Source organism: Syngnathus leptorhynchus, chromosome 8 (assembly GCF_054491065.1).
Source record: "Syngnathus leptorhynchus isolate UIUO chromosome 8, UIUO_Slep, whole genome shotgun sequence".
Lineage (NCBI taxonomy): Eukaryota > Metazoa > Chordata > Actinopteri > Syngnathiformes > Syngnathidae > Syngnathus > Syngnathus leptorhynchus.
The window spans coordinates 13,810,660-13,823,276 of NC_141202.1; the positions used below are offsets into that span (position 1 = coordinate 13,810,660).

The 12,617-nt window shown below is 47.2% G+C and overlaps 1 protein-coding gene across 17 annotated transcripts in view; it reads right to left on the reverse strand.

Moving 5' to 3' along the window:
• The window catches only part of dcst2 (DC-STAMP domain containing 2), a 23,189-nt gene continuing 10,572 nt past the window's right edge, over positions 1 to 12,617 (reverse strand). For 6 of the 17 annotated variants that reach the window (XM_085917726.1, XM_085917724.1, XM_085917725.1 and 3 more), the window contains 13 exons: positions 10,187 to 12,182; positions 9,616 to 9,978; positions 9,326 to 9,520; positions 8,319 to 8,384; positions 8,037 to 8,250; positions 7,740 to 7,897; positions 7,407 to 7,571; positions 1,518 to 1,685; positions 1,354 to 1,454; positions 1,134 to 1,267; positions 551 to 648; positions 332 to 425; positions 1 to 96 (listed from right to left, as the gene is read on the reverse strand). In XM_085917726.1, coding sequence (XP_085773852.1) covers positions 54 to 96; positions 332 to 425; positions 551 to 648; positions 1,134 to 1,267; positions 1,354 to 1,454; positions 1,518 to 1,685; positions 7,407 to 7,571; positions 7,740 to 7,897; positions 8,037 to 8,250; positions 8,319 to 8,384; positions 9,326 to 9,520; positions 9,616 to 9,978; positions 10,187 to 10,442 — 2,055 coding nt within the window. In that variant the 5' untranslated portion in view covers positions 10,443 to 12,182 and the 3' untranslated portion in view covers positions 1 to 53. The other 11 variants (XM_085917716.1, XM_085917722.1, XM_085917723.1 and 8 more) reach the window with 8 other exon arrangements.

Here is a 12,617-nt window from a genome sequence, read left to right on the forward strand (position 1 = left end):
CCGCTCCCTTAGAAAAAGCTTTGTGTGCAGGTTGACGGCTCGGCGATGGGAGTTCACATCCGGTGGGCGTCCCACCGCTCGTCCTCGCTTGAGTCGCTGATCCATGCGCATGCCCACACACACACACACACACACACACACACACACACACACACACACACACACACACACACACACACACACACACACACACACACACACACACAAAGACAACAGGTTTTGATTTATTTATTTTTTTTAGCTTTTTTCTTATGTAATCTATCTTTAAGCGTTTGGCATTTGTTGCTATACTGTGTTGGTTTCTTGTTCTGCCGTTTTGCTGCTCACTCACAGCTCCTCCTGGCTGTCTTCCCAGAAGCTGGCCGGTCGCGCGCAAACGTCACACACCTTCCCCACGCTCTTGAAGCACGCCTTACAAAACAGGCCTGCAAACATAAAAGCTACGTTCAAAATTCCCTCGCAGCCATCGTCGGCGACTTTTGCAAATAGTACACGAAGGCTAGTTGCGGATGTCGGCCGCTCCACAGGACAGCTTTGGGGGGCGTCCTACCTGGACATCGCGAGACCTTGCAGACGAAAGCCGCAAAGCCCGCCCTCTCACCGCAGGCCACGCACATTTGAGACAGGTAAGCTACGCCCCCTGGCAACCTGGAAGACACACGGATTGACACTTGATTGACATCGTCACACAAGACAGGTGCGGATTGGCTCCATCAAAGCGCTGCTGCCAAATCTTTGAGAAAGGACGCCTGCGTGGGACCTTTATGGAAGAGACAATGCTCTTTGGCTTTGTTAGACGAGATCATGCTAGAAAGCAGGGGTGGGCAATTACCGTCCTCGACGGCCGGTGTCCTGCATGTTTTATAGGTCTCGCTGCTGCAACACACGTGATTCAAATAATTAGGATTGTTATTCAGCTTCTGCGGACCTTGCTAATTATATGACCATTTCAATCAGGTGTGTTGCAACAGGGTGACATAGAAAACATGTAGGACACCGGCGCTTGGGAACTGGAATTGACCACCCCTGCTAGAGAGACTTCGGGTGGGGCCTTCTTTGCACAATAAGAAAGATCATTTCCCCCCACTGCAGCTCAGCCTAACTCTAACCCTCCCGTCTGAACAAAGACGCACCGTCGCAAGAGGCCCTGGAGACGGCCGCGCGGCTCAGGCTTTCTCGCTGGCGTCCTGGCTGCCGCCCTGACCAGGCCTCTCGCTGCTGCCCGCCGCTCGCCCAGGATATGCTGGTGCAGGAAGTGGACGCGCGCCTGGCAGAGCGGGAGGTCGACGAAAGGTCAGCGGACATCCAGTCCGTCGGGTGTCAAATGACACGTCTTTTGACCTGCGCATTTACCTTCTCTGTGTCGGGGTGGAAGTAAGCGCAGATGAGTCGTCGTGATCGCCGCACTATCCCCCCGGCGAGTGTCACCACGAGGGCTGAGCCCAACAGGAAGCCTGCAAGCAGATCCAAGCGGCTCGAGTTGCCGGAGCCCACTTCCATCGACGACGGCGGCCTACCTAAGACGAAGCAGGCAGAGCGATCGGGTTCTGATGGCGCCGGCAGGCACTTGCCGCTGATGACCGTGACATTACCCGCCTGCAGCATGTTGAAGGATGCGGTCAAGTCACGCATGATGTCGGCCACGAAGCCCGAGCCCTCCACCTGGACCAACACCATCACCGGAGCTGCAGGCCCACACCAACAATCAGTCACCTTGAGGTCAGAGCTCGACACAAGTTTCCCGGCTGCCCGACCCCAACGAGCACAACGAGCGTCACTTGGCAGGAGCCTGCTTCCATTGGATTTTGGCCTCACCAGTCATCTCTATTATCAGACAAAAAAAAAAAAAACCCGGGGCCAGACAATATTGGGGGCAAACTTTTGAGGAGCTGTGCAGTCGAGGTGGCGGGTATCTTTTTCTTTCTTTAGAAAAAATGTCCAGCTCTGTAGGGTCCCTCGTCTCTGGAATGACTCAATTATAGTCCCAGTTCCCAAGACTAGAGCACAGAAAACGCTAAATGACTTCCAGCCAGTTGCTCTGATGTCCCCCCTAGTCATGAAATCTTTTTAGCATATCATGGAAAATTCCCTTTTTTTTGCTTTTATATTCATTTTCTTGTGTATTTGGACTCTCCATGAGTGTAGAAAAGTGTAATCTATCCTCCAGGGTGCTGCAAAGATACTTTTATGATCTTTTTGGGGGTTATTTCTTACTCTGTTCAGTTTTCTCCATTTTCTATTACCGTATTTTCTGGACTATAAATCACAGTTTTTTTTGTAGTTTGGCCGGGGGTGCGACTTACAATCAGGAGCGACATATGTGAGATTATTAGGGATAGATGATTGTTTTTGGCTCGTATGTTGAACTTTTGTTTTGTGAAATAAAGAGCCGGTTACCAAACCCACGACTTGCCTGGTACTTCGGTAATGCTACATTATAGTTGTATAGGCCTGTGGAATAATTGGAACAACAACTGACGGCGAGTCCGACGTCATGCTGTATGACGTCGGACTTAAGAATCAGCAGGGCATATTTTTTAAGTGACACAGAGGACGAAGATTTTGATGGATTTAATGATTTGGAGTGACACGGATGGTTTGATAAAATTTTTATTTATGTTATAGTTTTTTTATATATCGTATATATATAGTTATATTGGCCTGTGGAATAACTGGAACTGCAACTGACGACGTGTCCGACGTCTGGGGTCAGCAGCGGCGTTGTTTACACAAAGGAGGACGAAGACTTCGATGGATTTAATGATTTGGACTGACCCGGATGGTCATGCTAAAAGTGTTATTTATGTTATAGTTATTTGAATAACTTAATATGCTACATCAGGCACGTTCTCAGTTCCTTGTTTGTGTTTATGTAACATTAGCATACCGTATCGTTTAGCCTGTTGTTGCCTGATCATGTCTGTTCTTGATGTTGGATTTTATCAAATAAAGTTCTCCCAAAATTGAGACTTGTACTCCTGTGCGACTTACGTTTCTTTCTTCTTTATTATGCAGTTTATGGCTGGTGCGACTTGTACTCCGGGGCGACTTATAGTCTACATATTTTCATAATATTATTATACGGTACGTATTTTTATCTGTTACGTCACATCAGTTTTGCAGCCAAACGGTTTCGCAAATCCGCCATCTTTATTACTCTGAGAGACTTTTGTCAATCCACACAAATTATTGCACTGTCCCCCAACATCAGAACCTCAAGAAGTGCCTGGTCAAATTTCATTTTTCAAGCAGTGGTCCCACATCTGTGGGCAAAGTCCTGCTTGTTCAAGGACAAGTTTTTCAGAAATCTTTTGTCAATATAGAGATGGATTCGCCGAAAGACTTAGTTTCGTTGATAGTTACGTTCCTTCAATCTATGGAAATGACGGACACAGTAAAGCGGTAAGCTAGAGATGAAAAAAATAATAAACTGTATTTCACTGTCATAATATTGCGTGTCTATGCACTCATTTTCATAGCATTAGCGTCAGTTTTTATGCTGATTATAGAGCTGTGCGCTCTATGTTTTCACTTCTTGTAGGTGTATTTTGAGTAGCTGTATCAGCAGGGCCGGTTCTAGGAATGCACATAAGAGGGGGCAGTCAGAAATGTGAAGGGGGCATGTTCTTTTTTTTTTTCTTTACACATTTTAACACTGTTATTGTTTTCTTCACGACAGTTGTTAGCTGTGTGTCCAGATCTCAACCTGGAGAAGTGGATTGCACTCTGTCCAGGCCTCTGGCCTGTCTAGCTTGGGTGTTCCACCTGAAGACTAAAACTTCTGCTGGTATAGCTCTTAGGGTCACTGAGGAACGCAAACCCCCTGACCACAATAAGGTGGCAATCCCTCAGGGGGGGAACTGAAAAATAAATGAAATAAATAAATGAAAAGTAAAATAAAATATCCTTCATCCAGATTTTAATAACCAAGCAACAACATAACATTACAGAGGGGCGGGGCTTCACGTAGGGGTCCGGCAGACACCGCTCATTTGTCCTCGATCTAACAGTTAGATGCAGTGCACAGATGTGCTTGTGACTTGAGAAACGCTCCCAGTGGGTAAAACAGCAGACTATTCCCCATTTGGCTGCACACATATGTATATGGATGTTATATTAACTATTATTTGAGTTGTTGTTAATCATTAGTTATATCACGGGTCGCTACGACGAGTTTGGTGGAGTTTTTACTGCTTCTTCCAACTCCTACTGCGTTGACTGTAACTTGTCACTCAGTCTGACTGCGTCTTGCCTCATTTGCATACTCACAGTGATTGGATGTTTACTGAGGGGCGCGGAGTCCTGACAGCAGGCTGTGTGAGGAGGACACACACTGCATCGACATGAGAGAAGAGGGGGTGCGGATTAACGTGTGTTTTATCAGCGGATTTTCCACTTCTAAAAGTTTGACTTGAGGGGGCAGGACCCCCTCTTTCCCCTGCGTAGAGCCGGCCCCGTGTATCAGATGGATTGCATCGGTGCTGTTTTATTCTTAAGAACACAATAATGCATTCGTTAGCTTCTCGCTAACGCTGGCATTTACGAGACGTGCTCATAAATATTGTGAGGGCATTTATTTTGTTACGTGTTATATATGTATTTATTCATACATACATAACACGTAACAATGTCTTATGCCGTTGACATATTTTACTCAATCAAAAAGTTTGCGGCGCAATTAAACGCTACCTCGGCTCAAAAACTGCAAATATGTTGACACTGCACACATCTTGCAGCCTGTAGGGAGTAGAGCAGGGGTGTCAAACTTATTTTTTTCGCGGGCTGCATTGTAGTCATAGCTTCTATCGGAGGGCCATTATGACTGTCAACCCAAATAAATGTATGAGCACCTCTTATTATATACAGTAAAAGCTACAAAACGAACTGACAAATAACTTGTTTTCAATTAAGAAGAGTAAAAAATGGTCAATATATATAAAAAAGAAGATATTATCAAAAGTGAAGACAAGTTGCAATTCTAGTAATGACACGCATTTGATGCACAATTTGTCTTCCCGGGCCAAAAAAAGTTTTGGTGAGCCGTATTAGGCCCCCGGGCCTTGAGTTTGATATTGGTGGAGTAGAGTGTGAAGTACTTCATTTGCATTTAAAGAGACCGCACCAAAACGCCTTGCTCTGAGCCGCACCTCAGAACAAGTAGAAAAGAGGGACCTGTGATGGTATCAAAACGAGGAAATCAGACAAAAGCATCGCTGTTCCTCTTTATATAGACCACAACTGATGAGTAAAACGTAAAACAGTAGTTTATTACCGTGATATGGAAGCTTTTAGGCTGAGATTTTAGAGGCAACACAAAGCAGGCTAGACCCTCTACAGTTTGCATAGAGGGCAGGCAGGAGCACTGTGAACACTCTCCTCAGCCTAGTTTTAGGTAACTTTGGGGCGGGGCACAAAACTTTGCATATCTTCTATTTATTGATTTCTCCTCTGTTTTTGACTGCATTCAACCACATATTTTAGATATTTTAACCAATTATTTTAACCTAGACTGAGGTCTAGTATCTTGGCTGGTTGAAGGTGATTATAACTTTTGATTAAAAGACCTCAGAGGGTGAAAGTAAATGGTGTTTTATCTGATGTATATTTATTTTCCACTGGCTCCCTTCGAGGCTTTGGGTCCTTTCACCACTTTTCTCATCTAATGATTGCTGTAGTCAACATCCTGATAGGCACAGCCTTACATTTGCTGACGATTTTGTGATTGTGTCCCTTTTAAACTCTCAGGATTGTACCCATGGCCTAGTGGTGGATGAATTTAGCAAATGGTGTGAGAGCTTGTTTTTAAAAATTAATGTGTTGAAGACCAAAGATTTTTTGTTTATTTTAGGAAAAAGCCCCCACCATATCTCCCTGTTCTAATTCATGGACAATCAGTACACAAAATACAAGAGTATAAGTATCTAGGCATGATTATTAATAACAACGTCTCATTTGAGGCAAACACGGATGCTATTTGCAAAAGGCTCACCAACGCATGTACTTTTACTGAGAAGTTTTAATGTAGATACATCTTTTATGAAGTTATTTTATTGAGTCAATTTAACCTCTTTTATCTGTTGGTTTCGGTCCCTCACTGCCAAAAATAAAAATAGATTAGGTAGCATAGTGAGGATGTGTGGCAGGATTGCTGAGAATAGTTTCATGGAGCTTTCTGGGCTGTATAGGACCAGGGCCACTAGGAAAGCTAGGAACATTCTGTCCGACCCTGCCCAGCCACTGGCCTGCAACTACAGGCTCATGCTGTCTGGCTTGCCAGTAGTTGTTACGTAGGGTCAGAACAAATAGGTATAGAAACACTTTTGTGCCAATCACTATAGGCTTCTTGAATCAGGTATTGTGAGCCTGCCCCTGAGGTATAGGTGTCTGGAGTTCAGTTTATGTATGTATGTATGTATGTATGTATGTATGTATGTATGTATGTATATGTATGTATGTATGTATGTATGTATGTATGTATGTATGTACGTATTTATTTATTTGTTTAATCTTGCTGCACGTTTTGATCGTGTCATTGAATGCAGCCCCTGCCCATGTTGTGTGATGTTTTTAAATGAATGGTGACTTTCTGTGTTGTTCTGCTGTTGCAAAACAAATTGCCCCCAGGAGGATAATAACGTTTCTGAAGTCTGAGCAAGTACCTCGATTCTCTCGGAATGCCAGTCTTCAAGTCCTCCCCGAAATCTCTTTGATCTCACATTAGAGCAGCGGTGTCAAACTCATTTTTTCGTGGGCCGCATTGTAGTCATAGCTTCTTTCGGAGGGCCATTATGACTGTCAACCTAAATAAATGTATGAGCACCTCATATACAGTAAAAGCTACAAAACAAACTGACAAATAACTCGTTTTCAAATCAGACGAGTAAAAACTGGTCAAATATAAAAGTATATATATATATATATATATATATTATTAAAAGGGAAGACAATTTTCAATTGTAGTAATGACACACGAATTTGAATCACGATTTGTCTTCGTGGGCCACATAAAATGATGTGGCAGGCCATATTCGGCCCCTGGGCCTTGAGTTTGACACCATTGCATTAAAGCAACAATAACAGAGAATGTGAGTCCACGTCAGCTCAGGCTTTCCCAAGATAAGACTTGCTTTGCTTTGCGTTTGACATGCTCACTTAGCAACGTGGCCCAAAAACAGACTGCTTGTGGACCGAGTGCATGAGTGAATTGCAAGTTTGCCTTCTGCTCATTCCCCTTGAAGTCATTGGGCCTCTGCAAACGTCAGATTCCTCTATTTCCTATTTGCAACAATCGGAGCACGCGGGGACCCCAAGACCGTAGTTAGCAACATCGTAGTTAGCAACATCGTAGTTAGTGTCATGATTGCGACTGAAAAATGGTTTTGTTAGGGTAACGTTACTGTCCTCACCACGGGCCAGCATGCCTCCCCGGACCTGCTGGTTGACCTGATCCAGTAGCCAGAACACTAAGAAGTCCAAAGCCACAAGAACCACTGACATCAGCGTGTGCCTTAACACCCAGACCACACCCAGCAGCACTGCCCGATACTCGCTGCTTGTCAGCCGCAGCGACACTGAAACAGAAAGAGCGGAAGTGACGGGTGCAAGCGACAGATGCAAGCGACAGGCGGAAGCGACGGGCGGAAGCGACGGGCGGAAGCGACGGGCGGAAGCGACGGGCGGAAGTGACAGGCGGAAGCAATGGTCGTGTGACATGGCTGACTTGAATGATGTCTACTCACGTGGCCTAATGTAGAACTGTGCCTCTCTGCGCGTTATTGGCAGGATGGAGGCCCCACCCGCTGAGCTCACCCGACGGTCCAATTCTACTAACTGAGCGCTGATGTAAACGTTGTCGAAATTCATGCATGTCAAGTACCTGTGCTGGTACCACACTGCCCTGGGTACACACATATAGCAACTACTGGCTACTGTCTGCACATGCACGCACAGAACTGCACAAAAATATAGACATTTACACGAACACATAGTTTTCACAAAACTGTCGGTGTGGCTTGCACTGCAGAAGGCGGGGTCACCTGATCAGGGAGCAGGTGAGGAACACAAGCCCCGCCCACACGAGCGGTCCTCTGAGCTTGGCAAAGACCTTGAGTTCCCGGGTCAGCTGGTCCAGGATATCCTGAGCCGTTTTGTGCAGCGAGCGGCTCACGTTGACGTCCGCCTTGAAGTCCGCCGACACCGACAAGTCAAAGTCGAATTGGTTTCGCATTTCATGGAAGGCGGCCATGGCGGCTAAATATGTGAGGGGGAGTCAGTGGTGGGGCGGGGAAGCACCCTCAAAGGGCGGCTGCTGGACTTACGCTCGGTCAGGTGCTGCTTGAGTTGGCTGGAGACGTACTTTGGGACACTGCAGAACAGCGTGGTGACTAAAAGACATCCAAGCAGGGGCACGCTTTGAGACTGGAACGGATTGTTTCACACTTGTCGCCTTCTGCCTTCGGCCCTTTTCTGTCCCGATAGCGAGCTGCCTTTCTGTGCCACGATAACCTTTGCTCGGATCCAGCAATGTTATGAAGGACTTTGGAATGCTAAGCTATTTTATGTTATGTCATGCCATGTTATACCTTGTTACGTTCCATTACGTTACGCCACGCCATGCTTTAGCCCAGGGGTCGGGAACCTATGGCTCGTGAGCCATACGTGGCTCTTTTGATGATTACATATGGCTCGCAGATAAAACAAAATATTCTCACTTGTTTTAATCCATCCATCGATTTTTCGATCGAAAATTACATAGTTGAAACGGTCGAATGTAAAGCGGCACTTCGACACGCGCCACGCTACCTACGAAGACCAGCTGATTCTCAAAACTTGGAACGCGCTTCTTGTCACATACCACACACTGCAGCGTGTGAGTATTGCTGTATTGACCATGTTTGGATCTACGTATGCATGTGAGCAGTCATTCTCACATCTTAAAAACATCAAGTCCAACCTACGATCACGTTTAACGGATGAAAGCCTCAACTCTTGCATGAAGCTTAACCTCACCAAGTACCAACCCGACTACAAAGACATCAGCAAATCCATGCAGCACCAGAAGTCGCATTAATGATGAGTGTTAAAACAACATTATTTAAAAGAATAAATTCAGACGCTTATTATACTGACATTTAGTTGAATTCACTTTTAAAATATATTATATGGCTCTCACTGAAATTAATTTCCAAATTTTTTGCTTTCATGGCTCTCTTAGTCAAAAAGTTCCCAACCCCTGCTTTAGCCCGTGCACCGCCTCCTCCCCTTTGACAAATGCACACAAGGTGCACAAAAGGGGTTTGGGGAGATGCTCAGCAAGAAAACTCACCTTTGGCCACATCGCAGAGGTGCATGAAGCCGCTGACGATGTTGCACATGAAGTTAAAGTCGCCTAGCTGACGGATGCAGTCGGTTTGGGCTCGCATGAAGGTGGCACGACACTTCCTGTACGGCAAACCCAGTTTGGCGTTGCACACGTCTCCGATGTCCACCAGGAAATGAAGAATATTCTTCAGGGTGCGAGCTAGGAGGACCAAGACTCAACCTAAAGACACTCCGCTTCCTCTCTCTCACACACAAGAGCAATACAATGACACCGGCAAAGAGTGGCGCTCTCACCAATTTGGCGGACGGCGTCACTCAGCGAGCAAATCAGTTTGTTGACTCTGCTGGCCATGGTGGCGGCGTTCCTGCCAATATGGCGGATATGCTCCAGCGCGCCTGCGAGGCCACGCACACATAGGAAAGGCTTTTTCTCTCTAAGCTTTAGCGATGCTAGGCTGTGATGTTGGAAGAAAGTGGGTGTCATACCCATAAGGGGCGTGGCTGCATTACTCATTAGCTGTCGCGTCTGATTAGCCGCCAGCTCGGCAGCGCAGACCAAGCTGGCGGCGGCTCGCTCCGAATTTTCCATTGTGTTGGACACTGGGCCCGACACCAGTACCGATGTGCTTGCCAGCAGCAAGAAGTTTCGCCCATGAGCTACACGCACACAGACACACACACACAGACACACACACAATCACCAAAGTGCACTCACACTTATACACGCTCATGGACGCACGCACGCACACACACACACACACACACACACACACACACACACACACACACACACACACACACACACACACACACACACACACACACAAACACACACACACACACACACGGCGGTCAGGCGACGGACCTGAGCAGAGCAACGGCAGCATGAGGCCGACGGCGGCGCGCACGCGCACGGACATCCCCATTCCAAAGGCGGCGGCGCCGGCCACGCCCAGCGTGCCATACACACACGTCCACAGCGGCGCACCCTCCAGGAAGAGCGCCGTGGCGCCGTAGCAGGAGGCCAGCGCCAGCCCCACCCCGAAGGCCAGCAGGCTCCGCCCCGCCGCATACAGCTCGCCTCGCAACTTCCTGCGCCGCTGCAACCCGGGCGAAGACATCGACGATGAGGATGGAGGCCTTTGGTGGGAAAAAAAAACGATCAGGCTGTTTGCGGGGGCGTTCGCAGATAGATACGAGCTCACTCGGCGCACTTAGACGTGGCCAGTGAAATCAGCAAGTCAATGATGCGCTTGGCCAACAGAAGCTTTTTTCTACATGTGATTCTGCACCGTTTGTGTTCACGTATACTTTGCTCCAAGTGTAAAATTACGCCTCAACTATAAATGCCTTTCGTTATTCCATCTACGGTGTTTCCTATGACACGTTGTAATTAAGCTAGTGAGAGCCTTCCTTTGCCGTTGGATGATGGCTCCTGTTAACACCAACAACAAAAAATGTCAAGTCAGTTCATTTATATCTCAAGATGCTTTTTCACACCAGCTTTTTCTTCTTTTACAGTCAAACCTCTATATACAAATTTAATCACATCCGGCACCCGGACCACCAATACTGGTGCCCCCCAGGGGTGTGTCCTCTCCCCACTGCTCTTCTCTCTCTACACTAACGATTGCTCCTCAGGCGACTCTTCTGTGAAGCTCCTGAAGTACTCGGACGACATTACTTTCAGCTGGCACAGTCCTTTACACGGATCTTCAACCGTTCCCTGGAGCTGTGAGGTACCCTCGTGCTTCAAAAGCTCCACCATCGTGGTGGCCAAGAAGCCCGTCATCACAGGATTGAATGATTACAGACCCGTCGCCCTGACATATGTGGTCATGAAATCCATTGAGAGGCTTGTGTTGAGCCACCTGAAGGACATCACAGGGCCCCTGCAATTTGCCTAAAGGGCAAACAGGTCAGTAGACGATGCGGTCAACGTGGGACTGTACTACATCCTGCAACACCTAGATACCCCAGGGACGTATGCCAGGATCGTGTTTGTGGACCTCAGCTCGGCGTTCAACACCATCCCTCCTAACATCCTCCACCAGAAGCTCATCCAGCTCACGGTGCCTGCCTCCACCTGTCAGTGGATCACCAGCTTCCTGACCAACAGGAGACAGCATGTGAGGCTGGGGACCATCACATCAGACACCCGAACCACCAACACTGGTGCCCCCCAGGGGTGCATCCTCTCCCCACTGCTCCTCTCTATACCAATGATTGCTCCACAGGTGACTCTTCTGTGAAACCCCTGAAGTATGCGGACAACACCACTCTCATCAGACTGATCTGGGACGGTGACAAGACTGCGTTCAGACAGGACGTGGAGCGCCTGATCAACTGATGCAGCCAAAATGTGGGTGTTGGGATCAGAATGCTATATGTACAAGCATGATCATATGAAACTAGATGCTATAGGTGAGAAGGATATTTGTTGGATATAGTAGGAATAGCCCAGCATATCTGGTTTACAACTCACAGACAGAAAAAGTATCAAAACATAGGCTCGTGAAATTTATCAAAAACATCAGCGTTGGATCTCCCTTAGAGAAGGTGAGAAGCTCGGTCATCCGGGAGAGACTCGGAGTAGAGCCGCTGCTCCTCCACGTTGAGAAGCCAGATGAGGTGGCTCGGGCATCTCATCAGGATGCCTCCTGGACGCCTCCCTGGGGAGGTGTTCCGGGCATGTCCCACCGGTAGGAGACCTTGTGGATGATCCAGGATGCGCTGGAGAGACTATGTCTCTCAGCTGGCCTGGGAACGTCTTGGGATCCCCCGGGATGAGCTGGATGAAGTAGCTGGGGAGAGAAAAGTCTGGGAGTCCCTCCTAAAGCTGCTGCCCCTGCGACGCGACTCTGGACAAAGCGGAAGAAGATGGATGGATGGATCAGCATTGACAGTCAAACACAAAGTGATTCAGAAACCATGGACATCAGACGTACAACCACTGAAAATAGGGTTTGTGAGGATACATCACACAGTGAAGGTAACAGAGACTTAGTTGAGAACAAGAGATGGATTAACACATATGCATCACAGCATAATGAGGCAGAAGTGCAACACAAGAACAAGACTGATTTAGGCACTGAGCAGCACCGCTATCCAAGAAGGGAAAAGAAGACTCCAAAATACGATTATGTAACACACAGCAGAGATAACGTTATGGTCAATACTAACATTGACTATTGTTGCAGAGCCATATGTGGAACTCCCCAAACCTACAGTGAAGCTGTGGTGTATTTTTGACGACATATGTCTCTGCATGAGGCCCAAGGACATCTGAGCCGACA